The sequence below is a fragment of the Meleagris gallopavo genome, chromosome 2 (genome assembly GCF_905368555.1).
Source record: "Meleagris gallopavo chromosome 2, MGAL_WU_HG_1.1, whole genome shotgun sequence".
Classification (NCBI taxonomy): Eukaryota; Metazoa; Chordata; class Aves; order Galliformes; family Phasianidae; genus Meleagris; species Meleagris gallopavo.
In genome coordinates this window covers 92,759,854-92,776,189 of record NC_139405.1, presented here as the reverse complement: position 1 = coordinate 92,776,189, position 16,336 = coordinate 92,759,854, and the positions used below count along the sequence as shown (strand labels likewise).

Here is a 16,336-nt window from a genome sequence, read left to right as displayed (position 1 = left end):
ATTCTGATGCCAGAGTAGCTGGTAGAAAGGCATACCTGAGCAATATCTTTGATCTATCAAAATTTGAGCAGAGTTTTGAAGTTGGTTATCTGGATGATATCATTTATCCCAGGTGACTGCAGTAGCTGTCGGGAGAAGGATTACTATGTGTGATATACTTTGAGTTGCTTCTTATGGATCATCTTGAGGGTGGGAAAGCTTTGCAGAGGGATCTGGATAGGCTGGCTTGATGGACCAAGTCCAGTTGTGTCACATTCAACAGAGCTGATGCCAAGTTCATTTGATTCATAGCAATTCCATGCAGTGGTACAGACTTGTGGAAGAGAGAGAGAAAGCTCCCTAGCAGAAAATGACCTGGTGATACTGGTTGACAGCTGGCTGAACATGAACCCAGGTGGCCAAAAAGGCCAATGGTATCCTGGCCTGCATCAGAAATCAGGAATGGACTGCCCCTTATATGCAACACTGATGAAACTGCACTTCAAGTACTATGTTCAGTTTGGGGCTTGTCACCACAAGAAAGATATTGAGTTGCTCAAGCATGTGCAGAAAAGAGCACCAAAGCTGGTGAAGGGACTAGAAAACAAGACCTATGAGGAGTGACTTAGGGAGTTGAAATGGTTTTGTCTTGGAGAAGTGGAGGCTGAGGGGAGATCTCATCACTCTCTGCAACAACTATAGAGGAGGCTGCAGTGGAAAGGGTATATTACCTCTTTTCTCAGAGGATAAGCGACGAGATTTGAGAAAACCATCTCTTACAGCAGCTGAGGTTTGTGTTGGATATTAGGAGGAATTTCTTTGCAGAAAGAGTGGTGAAGCATTGGAGTGAGCTGCCTAGGGAAGTGGCCGAGTTCCCACCCCTGGAGGTATTTAAAAGGCACATGGATGTGGCACTAGAGGAAGTTGGCTTAGTGATAGGACTTGATAGGATCAGGTAAATGGTTGGACTTGATCTTGAAGGTCTTTTCTAGCTTAGATGATTGTGTGATTCTAAGAGCTAGACATAATAAATATAGAAATTGTATAACAACTTAGGGATGGAGAAGGTGTAATATGAACATATTGTGGGTTAGTAACAGATATTTCTTATGGTTGCTACAGTACTGTGCTAGAATCATCCGGATCTAATATATATTTTTAGGTCCAGAAGATCTCAGTACAAATAAGTAAAAAGGGAAACTTCAAAGCATGCTGAGAAATCTACACAAGTCTCTGCAGTTAACAGCTGGGGTTTCCCCAGACTGTGCACTAGCAGTGAGAACTTGAGGTCTGTGGGTGTTAAGGGCATTATGCAAGTTTCCAGGGAAACAGATTCTTGTCAGTGGAATGCAGCTAGCTTTTTATAGACCATTTAATTTTTTTTAATGTGTTTTACAGGCAGATATATTCCATAGAAAATGCACATGGACAGCTGGTACGAGACCTTGACTTTAATCCCAATAAACAATACTACCTGGCTAGCTGTGGAGATGACTGCAAGGTGAAATTCTGGGACACAAGAAATGTCACTGAACCAGTGAAGACGCTAGAGGAGCATTCCCACTGGTAGAACAAATTATCTACATGCTGTGTTGTGGGTGGATAGCTTACATAATTTATTTAGCTAATTATTTTACTGTTTAGGAACAATGCAGGCTATGTTTTTGCTACTGTGGATAACATTTTTCTGCACAGAGGAAAGGTTTTAACACATAAATGTTACTTGTATTACTGTAAATAAGAAGTTTAGGCAATCTTATTGTCTGTTTGGGAAGAAGCTGTTGTTAATGCTGGGGAGATTGGGTACACTTTTTGAGAAGCACAGCACAGAGGTTGGCTTGTGGGGTCCAGAAGAGATGCAACTGTGCCTGCCCAACTTCAGCATGATCTGCTGCACTGACATGCGCAAAAGCACCTGAGCTGTTTTGGTTGCAGCAGCTGCCATCTGTCCTTCCAGTGTGGATTAGTAAATATGTCAGCCTCACTTTTTTCACACTCTTGGCATCCTGTAAGCCAGAGCAAGTCAGTCATTTTTTTCTCAAATTATATATTATGTATATTATATATAATCTGTATACCCTTTGGCATGTGATTGGAGTCGAGAGAGAATCTTGTTTGAAGTTTGCAGAGTAGATGAACAGTTCGAATCTATGAAATATGAGTTAGAGTAACTCTTGCCAAATAGATCTGAACCCTGAAGCTACTTTGAGGGGAATGAAGATGAGAATTAACAGGAGGAGTACTTGTATGTGCTGTTTTTTTCTCTAGAAGATTGAAAGGAAAATAATGAAACAAGAACTATAAAACATCTAGTATTAATTTACTATATGAAGTATCAAAATTGAAGATGAATATAATCCTTCTTTTAAAGTCTATTTTAAAATTTATTGTGAAAATGTTTAAGTTTTTTGTCTAATGGGTAGTTTCTAATCTGTACTTTGCTATGATTTTATATTTTTAGAACCTAAATATTTTTCTGATGTATTAAACAATAGCCTTGCATATATCCTCAGGGAATGGTTATCACTGAATGGTATGTTTTTGTTTTTTGGGATTTTTTTCCTTAAAATTTAGTTGTTGAATTTTGAAGATACTCCAAAGAAAACAAATTATATAGAAGCTTAAAAGCCAAATGAAAACAGAAAAAACTAGTCTTTGGAATAAGACATTTCATTTGTGTGTACTTAGCCATTCAAATCAAAGATGAATTTTTAATCCTATTTTTAAAATGGAATTTTTTTTAAACAACATTGATGCACTCACAACCTGCCAAATATGGCCTCTTGTTCTTTCTGATTTATCTTTTTAGGGTCTGGAATGTCAGATACAATCATTCTCATGATCAGCTGATCCTTACGGGAAGCAGTGATAGCAGAGTTATTCTTTCTAATATGGTATCAATTTCTTCTGAACCATTTGGACATATGGTAGATGATGATGAACTGAGTGACCAAGAGGAACAGCATCAAGAAGAGAAGTATGAAGTTTCCTAGGTTTTATGTATATGCTTATAGTTAGTCTTTTTGTTAAAATGGTTAACGTGCTATTCTTTGCTGTCTTAGGATTTTTATATACAGACCTTTCAGGTAAGTAGTTCTAATTAATACTTCTTTACTCACAGTCATGGGTGGAATGTATTCTTTTTATCAAATCAGCACTATCACTGTATTTGCACTGGTAGGGGATGGTGATGCTGAGGACCAGTCCTAAAGTCAGCTGGATGAGTGAAAGGATCACTTTAACGGAGCTCTGGATCGAGTCATGCACACACAATCTGGGTTAAAAGGGGATGTTTGTTGTTGTTTGTTTGCTTGTTTGTTTTGGAAGAGAGAGTATGAGAGTGTGAGAGAGAACTGTTCCGAGCAAAACAGAAGTTTGGTTTCAGTTATATTGGTAGAGAATAAGGCATGCAGTTGTGTGTGTGTTGTGTATTGTGCACGTGTGTTTTGGAGGGAGAGTTTATTTAGTTTGTGAGATATGATATTTGTTTTCCTCTTCTGTATGAGTACACATAGCTCTGTAGAGCTAGCATGGCTTAAGGCTTTCAAATTTTGCAACTAGATTACATGGTGATCTTCAGCAGATTCTTTCTTTGCAAAATTAGGATAATAATATAGAAACTCATGTAAAACATTTTGAAGCCAACAGACTAGTCTGTATTTTTCTATTCTTTGCAACTGAGAAAATCTATGTATTTCATTAATACACTGAGCAGTCATTTTAAGTTGATTAATTTATTTTAATATGTGAAACTGTCTGCAATGATATAGGCACGTTACCTCATGAAGTGTTTTTATTTTTTCATGAAGAATGGTGAGATGAGTTGAAGAATAAGGAAATGATAAGAACATCCCTCTTTTACTCATGTTCTTTAGGTTTTTCACTTAAACTTTTAAAAAATCCTTAGATTACTTCTGTAGTTGAACTTTCAAGATTGCTCTGGCCCATTTCTTAATAAGATGTAGTTTTGCTCCAACTATTTTTCACACTTTGGTTCATGTGAAGGTTTTGGAACTCTCTTCTGAGTTTTTATTTTCTTTGTTTTTATTTTCTTCCTCTTTTGATTAAATAAGGAAGCTATCTCATGAATAGGAATGGCTAATTTTAAACATACAAAATGTCTTTAGAATCAATCTTTTTTGGGGTTGGATACTTTCTAGATTTTCAGGAAGTTGCTGTATCCTCACAGGATTCATTTTACCTTGTTAGGAGGATGTGTGGTTAATTAAGTAGCACAGAAATCTTGAAAAACAAATTCACTTTTTAAGTGTATCTTGAAATATACCAGGAAGAGGAAGTATCTGTAAATCGGTACTCCAAACAGTCACCTTCAAACTGAGCGACCTAATCTATACTTTGTATTTCAACCTTCTTTCAAGAAAGAAGAAGAAAGCTGTTTCCTCATAAGCTATCTACATTTTTTTTTTAAATTTATGACTGAAATAACTTGTAATAATTTGTGTAAGAAAATATTTAACTCCTTCGGTTAAATATAAAAATGAAGAGTATATACCAGTTCACACTTAAAAGGGTTTTTTCTTTACCTAGCAAAAGTCTATATATTTAAAACTGACTCATAATATTCTAAACAACTGAGATGTCTGAGATTCTTAAGACTCAAGTTATTTTTTAATATATTAAAATGTTTGGGGTAAACTTTGTTTTAATGTATTTCTCTTCTGAAGACAAAAGCAAGTAACATGTTAGTTTAACCTTGCATTGTGCAGTGGCCTAGAATTACGAGTCTACTCATTTATTCTTGATAGCTTTTCTGCAGTAAATACCTGCTTTTTAAGAAAATGTTTGTTCAGTAATAAATAGACAGCACACCAAAGTTGCTATCTTCTATTCCTAATAAGAAATTTCTCTTTGAAATTTCTCTTGTGTACTTGTCTACATATGTGCCAACACCTTGAGAGTTTATATGTCCATCTTGTGTCTCATCTTGGAGACCAGAACACACTTTCACAAGCAGTGTAACTAGGACCTTACATGAGGATTTTTTCTCTTGTCATGACTAAGTGACCTTCATTTAATCTCAACTGCTGATACAGATCAGAGAGACTAGTTTGCTGTCCCTTTATTGCTTTTTTCACTGCTACTGTTGTTACTCTCATCAATCATACAAATGGAAGAACAGCCTTCCTGCATCATATCAAAGGTCTCCCTAGCCTGCATCATAGCAGCCAAGAGGAAATGTTATAAAAACAGGAAACATGATATTTCCCCTGGGCATGCTTTCAGTCCTAGAATGTTAGCAGCTTAAGGGACCGTTCCTGCTTTCTGAATCATCTTTGGAGTCTTCTGATTTTTCCCACTAGAATTTTCTTTTACCGTTAGCCATATTCATCAGTTTCTCTTCTCACTGGCTGTGCTTTTGATTGTTCCAAAACATGCAGTGCATACAGTGCCTTTGTGAAATGCATCTAGGATGAGTATGCCAACTGTGTTGTGTCTTTGTGCTGAATAAGAAAAACCTTCAGCATTCTGTCAAAAATAGGTACTCTAATAGGTACTGGGGAATACCAGGTGTTAGACACTTCACTTGGTAGGATGTGTAAAGAAGCTGGGCCAAATCTGGTGCAGTGCAATTTCCAGGTACAGTTTTCCCCTGCTATTTCTTTAACTAGAGTATATCTGCTGATAAATTCATTTTGTGTTGTAGGACAAATATGAAATTTGATATTAAAAAAAAAAAGAAGCATTTCCTTCTTTTAAAGATGAAATTTTTGTGTGGAAGCAGTTCAGAAGGCTGTTTTTCGTGTAAGAAAATATTTATAGTAAAATGAATGACTAGCTAATATACATAGAAAGTCATTTCTAGTAGAAAAATCTCTGAATTCTGTATTACTGAACAGAGTAAAGAAGGAAATAGTGTGTCGTCTGAGCTTATCTGAAGCAAACCCTTACAGTTGTAAAGTTCTGCCCTGCAGTTAAAGGGAAAGGGCATCCACTGGGCTTGTTTCGAGACTTCAATGCATTTACTCTTCTGCATTTTGGACACTCTACTGCTCTGTTGAATCACATCCATTTCAAGTAACTTAAGTAAGGAGGATTTAACTTTGACTGTGATAAGGAATTAACGGTTTTTGGTGACTCTGAAAAACACTTTATTAAACATTATGATGACAAAACAGAATCTCTGGCTCTGCAAATGTAAGTGGTTGTTAGCATGAGCAGTAATTGGAAATAACAGCTCTCTACATGAAAACAATTATCCAAGGCTTAACAGGCTTCTCTCTCAAGTCAGTAGTGCAATTAACCTCTGTGTTATAGTAAAATGAAAACTCTTCTCCTTTTGTAGATGAGGATGGTAGGGGTGGTGTTATGTGAATAAGGCTATAAAGAGAAATCAGTCTGGTTTCAGTTCTGCCTGGCACAGGTCATAAATTTATGCAGGATGTAGGTATAGATTACACACTGCTTAATATAAGTGCTTGATGACATAAAAGCTTGATGCCTTGTCAGATGATGCAGGCAAGAACAAATATAAGAAGAGAAAAAGGTACTTAAATCTTTGAAATAGTACAAGAAAGTTGCAGAGCTTTTCAAGGGCCGGGAAGATTTTAGAGTAAGGAAGAGAATAGTTCACCAAGCTTTCCAGGTTTAACAAGTGATTAGTAAGGGTGTTCATCAAATAAAGATAGACTTCTCTATCTAGGAATCAGTAGTCAGAGCAATCTGTACCTTTACCTCATTGAGAGCTGTTATTTATGGAATGGATGGTTTCTCAGATAAAACTATGTGTAATAGTATTTTTAATTATTGTTATGTATAGAGTATTAAAAAATACATTTGTTAGATCTATGATGTTAGTCTCTGTAAGTGCTGAATGTTAAAGAGGCCCCAGCTGTGGGCCCAGGAGAACCTCAGGAGGTTTAACAAATCCAAGTGCAAGGTCTTGCACCTGGCTCTTGGAGGCTCCATTATCAATACAAGCTGGGGGATGAAAGCATTGAGCGCAGCTGTGCCAAAAAGGACCTGAGATTCTGGTAGACATGAGTCTGCAGTGTGTCTTTGCAACCCAGAAATCCAACCGTATCCTGGGCTGTGTCACAAGAAGCGTGGCCAGCAGGGCAGGAGCGAGGGAGGTGATCTTGTCTCTCTGCTATGGGCTGGTGAGGCTTCACCTGGAGTGCTGCATCCAGATGTGAAGTCCTCAGTGCAGGAGAGACACAGACCTGTTGGAGCATGTCCAGAGGAGGGCCATGGGAGTGATGCAAGGAGGACAGGCTAAGAGCTGGAAATGTTCAACCTTGAGGAAGAGAAGGCTCTGGAGAGACCTGAGCAGCCTTTTCAGTATCTAAAGGGAGCTATGAGAAATGAGGAGACAGACTCTTCAGCAAGGTGTGTTTTGACAGGACAAGGGCAAACTGAAAGAGGGGAGATCGAGATTAGGTAGATATAAGGAAGTTTTTTATGATAAACATTGGAACAGGTTGCCCAGGGAGGTGTTGGATGCCCCATCCTTGGAGACATTCAAGGTCAGGCTTGACAGGGCTCTGAGCAACCTGATCTAGCTATAGCTCTCCCTATTTGTTGTGGAGGAGTTGGACTAGGTAACTCTTATGGGTATCTTCCAATTCAAACAATTCTGATTCTATGAATAAAATTTTAGCAGCTGGTAAAAAAGAAAAAAAAAAAGCCAAACAAAGCCCACATAAATAATTGAATTATCTGTGTAGGAAAATGGTGTGCAACAATAAAATCTAAGCTATTTTTTGTGTTCCCCTAGTATTTGCTATCACCAGCATCTTTTTCTATATAATCTTTTTATACATATGCTTTTGTTCTTCTTTTTAAGTATTTGTTGCCTTGGTTAAATAAATGTCAGTGTCATAGCTGTTAAGTGCATACCTTCTTGCATTAACCAAATTGTTTAGTATCTGAGGGATTAGGAATCTGAGTTCATTCTTTAACAGATTTAAAAAATATGCAAAAGCTGTACAAAAACTCATCAAGAGTAAATAGTTTTAGCCCTGGGACTTGGAAACAGAACAACTTTTAAGTATCCTAGATTCATGTAGAATCAAAATCTGTATCCTCAGCCTAGTCTTGGATTACCAGAGAAGTGCTCACATTGCTAAAATGCAAATGAATCTGAGGTGTTTTCTTGAAAGACTCAGCATGGGATAATGTGATCCATCTTGAGGAGATGAGGAAAAAAAACCACCAAACACAAACTACCTCTTCCTTTCTGTTTGTTTTTTTTTAATTATTTTGGGCATTCTTTCAGAGGCACAGAATAAATTCTGTTCTTTATTTCCTTTTGCAGAAACCTTTCGGGTGTACTACCCATTACAAAATTGAATGATGTGTCTGTTTTCTCTCATAGTGTTTGTAAAGAATGCCTCCAGACAGATTCTTTCAGATCTTCTGCATTGTTCCTGAGATGTGTTATTAAGATAATTTCTTCCATTTGATTATCTTCAATAGTATCTAGCTCCTTCACATCAACTGGTCACTTTCATAAGGATTTTCTCAGACTCTTGACAACTTGAAAAGTTGCCAATCATATGCATAAGTAGACTAAAAAAAAATAAATAAATAGTCTTACCTGCTTAAACATCAATAAAAGAAAAATGATCACATGTGACCTGAAGAACCACATGTGATAGTGTACTTTCTTTTAAGGGAAGACAAGAAACGCTCTTCTTGAGTATGAAAGTAAATGTATGGACAGTATTAAAGATCAGTTAATCTTTGTGGCAATACCAAACTGTATGTTTCTTTCTTAAACACTCATTCCACTGTGAATTCCATGAATTAAGTTAGGTGAACTGTATTGTTTAAATGAAACGCTATTAACAACTTGGGAACATACAGAAATTAGTGCAAGTTAGAGGCATATTTGTCCTTTGTTTATCCAACCTTTGGTTAACTGAGACTGCTGGTTAACTGAAAGTTGGTCGTGTCCCCTGATGGCAGTATTCACCATGCATTACTCCCCTGCTTTTCCAGAGAGACATTTGAAACCTTCAGAATAATGGAGTTCTGGATAAATGGGTGAGCACTGCATGAGGCACATTGCTGTCTAGGGACATGACCAACTTTCAGTTAACCAGGCATGTCACTTAACAGGAAGTTAGAAAAACGCATTGTGGGAGATGAAGTGTCTGCGTATGTGTGTTTATTAGCTCTCTGCTGTTAGATGGTTTGTAGTAAAGTATGCATTCAGGAGAATTGCAGAACAGATCTACTCGTTTTAATTAGCCAGAGGCTGTATGTTGTTTGTACCAGCACCCTTTTTGATAGTTGACCTTAAACATAGCATAAGTAAATGATAATAGACCTTGGAACTAAATATCTGAAGCTATTCTGTAGTATCAGACTGCATTTTGTTTGTTCATTAAATTCAATTGAATTTTAATTGCGATGTTAGATTCACAGCTGGCTAGGTGGACCAGTGATATCCTGCAAGCAATTCAAACATAATGCGATGTGTGCTTTGTGATTGCAAGGATGCGTATTTTCAGAGGGAAGTGATAAAGGGCAGAGAGTGATCAGCACTTATTTCTGCAGCAGCAGTATCTGTTTAAATGATTGCTGTTTGCAAGGCCCTCTGCCTTTGCTTTCTGTTGAGAAGACTGTGGTTGTAATACAGGTCTGTTTCAGGGAGGCAGGTGGATGCTGATGGCTGCCAGGCAGGAGTGATTCTCTACAGGGGAAGGGAGCTGTAAGGTCTTCCTGCAAACTCACCTGCCCTGCAGCTACAAAACAATGTACTGTGGTGCCCTTATAGAAGAGAGTGCCCTTAAAGAAGAGAGTGGCTCTCTGGGGAAGAGAAGGACTGCCTTCAACTAGCAGGGCACAGCCATTCACTCTTGAATGGTTTGAAATTTAAAGACTAGCCTGAATCAGTTTTCAAATATTTTTCACTGCAAAAGAGAGTAAGTCTTTCTCTCGTGATGGTGTAGATGACTAGGAACTTGGATAGTGAGAGGTGAAGTATATGGTAATAAGGGAGAATTTGCATTTTTAGTGCTTCTGATGTTATAACTCTAGGAACAGGAAGAAAAAAAAAAATCACGTTTGTAGGGGTGCCTTTATACCCTTTCTGTTACTCTGAGTGGGTCCAGGATTGCAGCATAGGAGAGAGCGCAGTGTCAAGGACCAAAACTTCTTATCTACCTGCTCTCATGTAATAGATGATATGCTTTGAATAATTCAATTGGCAACAAAGAAGGTGGACCATGATGAGAGAAAAGCTGTTGATTAAGGGAAAAAATAACACTTGTCTTTTAATGCTTGAAGTATGACAGGAAGGGTGGAAGAGATTGAAATGCTTCAGAGCAGGTCTCAGTACCCACTCGAAGTTGAGAATGGCATGTGTTTTATCCCTACAAATGAGTTCTTTATACTTCACATGACTGTGTTATCTGAAATGTATGTGCAGATATTAGGTGTATGTGCAGATATTAGGTGTAGAAGGTGCATCCCTTCCCTGAACTCACACTATTGCACTGTTAAATAGGAACTTGTGCTCTAGATGTTAATGACACTTAACACTGCATTTTTAAAATCAAGAGTGTTGATGGATGCTTACTTTCTTCTTTTTTCTTTTCTTCTTCTTTTTTAACTTTAGGATTAAAGAGCCCCTTCAGGACAGTGTAATAGCTACCTATGAAGAACATGAAGATAGTGTATATGCAGTTGAATGGTCCTCAGCAGACCCATGGCTATTTGCCTCTTTAAGTTATGATGGAAGACTTGTTATTAACAGGGTTCCAAGAGCTCTTAAATATCACATACTATTATAATTTGTTTGGATTATGATGGGATTGTTGTCTTGATGTACACAATTGGTAGGTATTGTTTAACTTTTTTTTTCAGGATCTACTTTCATTTTTATTAAGAAAATTTGTACTTATATGGACGCTTTCTATTTGTCTTTTGTATTTACCTTGGAAAGTATGATGCCTATTTTAGAAAAGGCCATACTAGTTCTTGTTTTTCTTTCTTTCTTTTTTTTTTTTTTTTTGTTTGTTTGTTTGTTTGTAGCCACTGAGTGTAGGAATTACAAAATTTCTGGAGGTGCTGGGTGCTTTCCATACTACTGATTTATTGCTTCAGTGTTATGCAGATACAGTGGAGAGGAGTTAACACTGATATAAAACTGGAACAAGGTGCATGTAGAGGAAGTCATGTAGTCATTTACAAGAATAATATTTTATCTATCTTCTTATATAAGCAGCCTTCTGTTCTTAGATAGGGTCATGTTATGCTGACTGTTCTGGTTCACTCTTCAACTACTGTAAATGCAGTTGGGAATGTTCTGAAAGGTTGTCATAACTCAGTCTAGTACTGTAAACAGTTTTTCTCATTTTGTGTATCTTAAGAAGGAGTGTTAATCGTGAGGATGAAACCATCAAAGCTGAGTTTTCATTTAAGCTTTACAATAGTATCAAAATCTCACCCTGTAATTTGCAGATTAAATGCACTTTTGTGCTGTGTATTGTTAGAAACATCTATCTTTACCAAAAACTCTTATGTTCTCATGTAATGTAATATACTATGTTTGCAGAACTTAGTTGTTTTGTAGTATATGTTGAGGGACTCTGGAGCTATATCGTTAACATGAAAAACCTTTTGATGTTTGTAAGTAATCTTATTCTTATCCTTTTGACTCTGTGCCATTCTGCAGTATGAAGTAGCAGACTTTCAACTAAGTGCAAAACGTCCTTTGCTATATCATACTTTTTGCAATGTGTGACCTAGGCATCAGTGACTACCTTGCTGCAAATGCTGAGAACAGATGTTGCCCTGCATGAGAATGCACAGAGAACTTGAAATGTAGATGGAAGGAGTGATAACACGTTCCTGCACATACTGATACACTCCCCTCCCCCCCCTTAACTCGATGAAAATTCTGCTGCCTATTCATTGTATACTTAGACTGAACATAACAGCAGTTATCCCTTGTTGTCTTTACATCACTTTCTTTCCTATCATCTTCAGAACTTGGGTATGTGTGGTGGTGTTCGTTGTGGTGGCATTCTCTAAGGCTACTCTGAAGAAGAAATGCCAAGGCCACTGGCACAGACCAATGGACAGATCAATTCCAGCCTCTGCCAGTGCTTCCTAACAGAGTTGCTGTAGTAACTGCTGGAGATAGTTGGGGGGGGCCTGCTCCTAATCTCTGCTTGTCCTTACTCACTGCCCGGATTGAAACATGCCCAATTGTGTGCACTCAGCTGCTGCTGTGGGAACTACACTCTGAGACTATTGCTGGCTGCTACAAACCAAAGTGTCCAAAGTTGAATTCTTTTCCAGGCTTTTTGAAAAACTTGTTTGGAAGAATTCATGAGGGAGTTAATTTCGTTATATCTGTATTACTGTTTATGTGTTACTGCAATGTTTGTCTGCTCCAGAGTGAATGCTTCATTGGAAATTCTGATGGTCTACGTTTCTGTGCTAAGCTTTTAAACTTGTGCTGTTTGAAATTGTTTCAATCTGTAATAAGGCATGAGCTATGCATTTGTATGTTGTAAGAAAAATTACTTTTCCAACAAAGTAGTGCTTCAGTTGTTTGAATATCAAAATCCTCGGAGGAGCTGCAGCTTTTGTGGAGCTTTCAGTCTTCAGACACAAAACCCTGTTGCTTTTTTCTTCCACACAAGAAGCCCTGTAGTTTTTCTTTAGTGTACAGCAGAGCTCTTCAAAACCTGATTAACATTAGGAATAAAGGTCTAATGAAATTTTATTGTTTGCTAGTGTATATGGCTTGTAGTGGGAAGGTGACAGGAAATCGTGTAGACATATGTGGGATTTGGTTTGATTATAATGTGTAATAAAATCTGGGACAGATTTCTGACTAATTTTGACGTAGTTGCATTTTCTTTAATATTGAGAGCTTGTATGTGACAGCTCTATCTGCAAACAAATAATAACAAAAATACCTTCTTTTGTCTTAGTTCTGTCAAATGTGTGTAATATCACATAACAGGGAATAAGAAGGGCAGGGAACACTGAAGGGAAGGAGTAGCAGGTCAAATTTGAATGAAATAAGTTACAGAAGAATCAGGAGAGCAGTAAGGATCAAGTTCTAATCATTTTCACTTTCTTTTCATCTGGACCAGGCTCTGAGCAACTAGATCTACATGTCAATGTCCATGTACATTGCAGTGGAGTTGCATTAAATGACATTCAGAGTAGTAAAGATGACTGACTGGAGAACTATGGAGGATCTTAATATCATGGAGTGACTGGATAATGAAATGATAGATGGAATTCTATGCAGAAAATGTGAAGGAAACTTTGATTTTATTGATATGCGTTGGTGGTCTCAAGTTACTGTTGTTATGGAAGTAAGATTTTAGGGTTATAAAAGATCTTTAAAACCATCAGCTTAAAGTAGATTAAAATAGTAACTAAAGGGGAATTGTTAGAAAGCAAGCAAAGAAGAAAATAAAGTAATGTGTACATTATGTAATATTTATAAATCCTTAGAGTATATGCATCTTAATACATCTAATTGTGGTATCTTCTGTCTTAGAATTGATACAGTGGAACTGGAAAAGTTTTTAGAGAAGAGTGACAAGAATGATGAATGGCATTTATGAGGATAACTAAAAAGTCTGAGAGGCAGGTGGTTGAGAGGGAGTGATAAAATTCCTTGAAGTCAGAAGTGGTGGAAGAAGAGGATGAATGGGGATGTGGTGGAAGGAGAGGATGAGTGTTGAGTGATTGTACTGTGATTTTTTTTTTTTTTTTTTTTTTTCCTGATGGCAGAACTAGAGATTATGAAACTGAGTCTCCAGATGATGACTCCAAGTATGCAAGATGAGGTTGGTCTTCACAGGGCATGCAGTTGAGCTCCAGCATTCCATATCACTGCACCCCATCCCCACTCCTCTGCAAAAAATAAAACAACCTGAAAACAGACAACTAAATCTCCTTAAAGTTTACATGGCTTGAAAGTAAGTGGACCGGTACTTTAAAAGGTGAATCCATTAAAGTTTGTTAAAAGTAAAGGCTCAGAAAATCCTTTTGAACCATGAATTGCCACCAAGAATACTCGCAAAGAATCCCTTTGTGCTTGCCTGGTCCTTACTTGCTTTCCTAGGTGTGCTATTTGCCAGTAAAGGGGAAAAAAAAAAAAAGTTTAAAGAAAATAGTAATGTATTCTATAAGCTTCTATCTCTGGTTTTGATAGAACTCCATGTTTCTCTCTCACAATTCTTTACTTTGGATGTAAGTTCTGTTTCGGGAAGTATTAGGAAACCTTCACATCTCAAGTGAAGTTCTTATAGAATCTCAGTATTCTGAAAAATGTCTACGTTGTGAAACGCTCCCTGGCAAGGAGACTGTGGAGGCAAACTGATTTCTGTACAGCGGTGTCCATCGTTTCTTCTGAGATGCGAATTGTGGTCTGACTGACCTCCCAGCACTGGCTTGTTTCAGTGTTCAAGAGAGAATGGTAAGCACACAGTTATGTTTTCAATCATCTCTTAAATGACTTTTTTGTTTTGTTTTGCAGAATATGTTTTATTTTTGAAAAACTGTGTTGTGATATTCCTTAAAAATGTCAGACTATCAATGTTGCCACCTAAAAATTTGTTTTATTTCAGATTTGGTACTGAAAATCTGGTGTAGAATTACAGAAATGTTTTTGAATTTGTTTTTAATGTGAATTATTAAAGGAGAAAGAATTAGTAGTATTCTTATGGGGATTTAGAGTATGATCTAAACGGAATCAATAGAAATCTTGACCATTTAATAAAAATCTTGAAATAGCAATCTGGTTCTCTTTAGCTAAAAAAGATATTAACTTCAAGTTGAGGAAAAAAAAAAAAAAAAAGAAATGCAAAGCAATACCCTTCAGTATTGACCTGGACTTTACTTGTGGTGTTAGTGCTAATATTACCCTGACCTGTACTGAAGCCCAGGAAACTAATGAGCTGCTTGTCAATTTTAAAATTAATGAAAAATATGTATTGAATGGCATGGATAGACTTGACATTCATTCTAGCCTAATTCTTCTTACCTCTTACCTTTTCATTCCTCAAAGGTGAATGGAAGTATCCCCTGCATTATGCTCAACACTAAAATTAGCTGAGAACAGTTGGAAAGAATTAAGCTGGCGGACCCTTGCGTTTTCCATCTGACAACAGGAAGTATTGACTCTGTATCTGTCTCTGTTTGGAATTTCCAAATCTTACAGTCTGGAACCTCTTGCAGTATTTGAGACTGAAATTCTTGCAGTTTAAGGTAGTCAAGGCTGTGCTATTAAAGGTCGTAGTCTGACTTGGTGTGTCACTGTGGTAGTTGTGTCTGGGATGTTAATGATGCAGTGAAAAGAGAGTAATGATAATTGTAAATGTCAGTATTGGATACAAGTTTATAATGCTACAGTGTTGCTATTTGCTTTCACAGAATATGTTGAAGGTTTTTTCTGTTTTTTGTTTTGTTTTGTTTTTGTTTTTTTGTGGAGGAGATACAAAAAAGGTACTTAATACTACAGTGGAACCTGTGATATGAGAGCTGTTCTGAAGCTGCAAAAGTCCTTGCTTTCTAGAATAGCACGGAAGAGTGCAAATCTGCTTTAGGGAGGCCTAGCCTTCCTATACAGACAGAAAACTGTTGAGTGTGAAGCTGTGGATACTCTCCAGAATAATTTGTGCGTTGCTCCTGCACGTTCCACTTGCCACTTTGGTCAGTGAGGAACTAGTGAAGTGAAAAGAAAATGACATGAAGTGATTTGGAGGAAAAAAACAAAGGAGAAGAAAAGGTAAAAGGAAGACTGACAAATACAGGATGAAAAGTGAATTGAAAAGGACAAGTTCAATGAAAGATCAGTTTGGCAAACAGAAATAGAAAGGACAGATGAAATTGGCAATAAACGAAGGGAAAGTTATGGGAGTAAGGGTGAAGAACTTTTGTTTGTTTGTTTTAGCTATGTTATGAAAGCTCCTTAAAATCTTCTGTATTAGTCTTTCTGCCTTAAATGATTTAAGTGCTAGAGAACTGCTGGCTTATATTTAAGCTATTTTAGTTCTGTCATTGGAGATGGTTCATAGAGGGTAGTTGCTGACAAGTTTGAATATCAAGAAACAAAGTGACCCATAACTGATTAATCCTTATTGTTTGGTTTTAAAGGGGTAGGATTTTCATCTGTTTCTTTTCAGGATGCAAGTGTGTGCGTGTGTGTGCGTGTGTGTGCGTGTGTGTGCGTGAACAGTTGTATTTCATTACAATTCAGTTATCAGATGGGGGTAATCAACCTGGGAAAATAGCACTCTTAAGAGGCTGGAATAGATTAGGTTAGTCGGAATAGGGGATGCACAAAGATATCTGGTGCAACTGTCTGACCACGTCATGGCTATTGAAAAGTTAAAGGATATTATTGAGGACATTA

The 16,336-nt window shown here is 37.2% G+C and overlaps 1 protein-coding gene across 1 annotated transcript in view; it reads left to right on the top strand.

The window, feature by feature from the left end:
- The window catches only part of EIPR1 (EARP complex and GARP complex interacting protein 1), a 63,538-nt gene extending 50,741 nt beyond the window's left edge, over nt 1-12,797 (top strand). Inside the window, exons 7-9 of the mRNA XM_085217969.1 lie at nt 1,378-1,545; nt 2,789-2,956; nt 10,565-12,797. Of these exons, the coding sequence (XP_085074095.1) occupies nt 1,378-1,545; nt 2,789-2,956; nt 10,565-10,739 (511 nt within the window). The 3' untranslated portion in view covers nt 10,740-12,797. The remainder of the gene's footprint in view (nt 1-1,377; nt 1,546-2,788; nt 2,957-10,564) is intronic.
- The last annotated feature ends 3,539 nt before the right edge of the window (nt 12,798-16,336 follow it).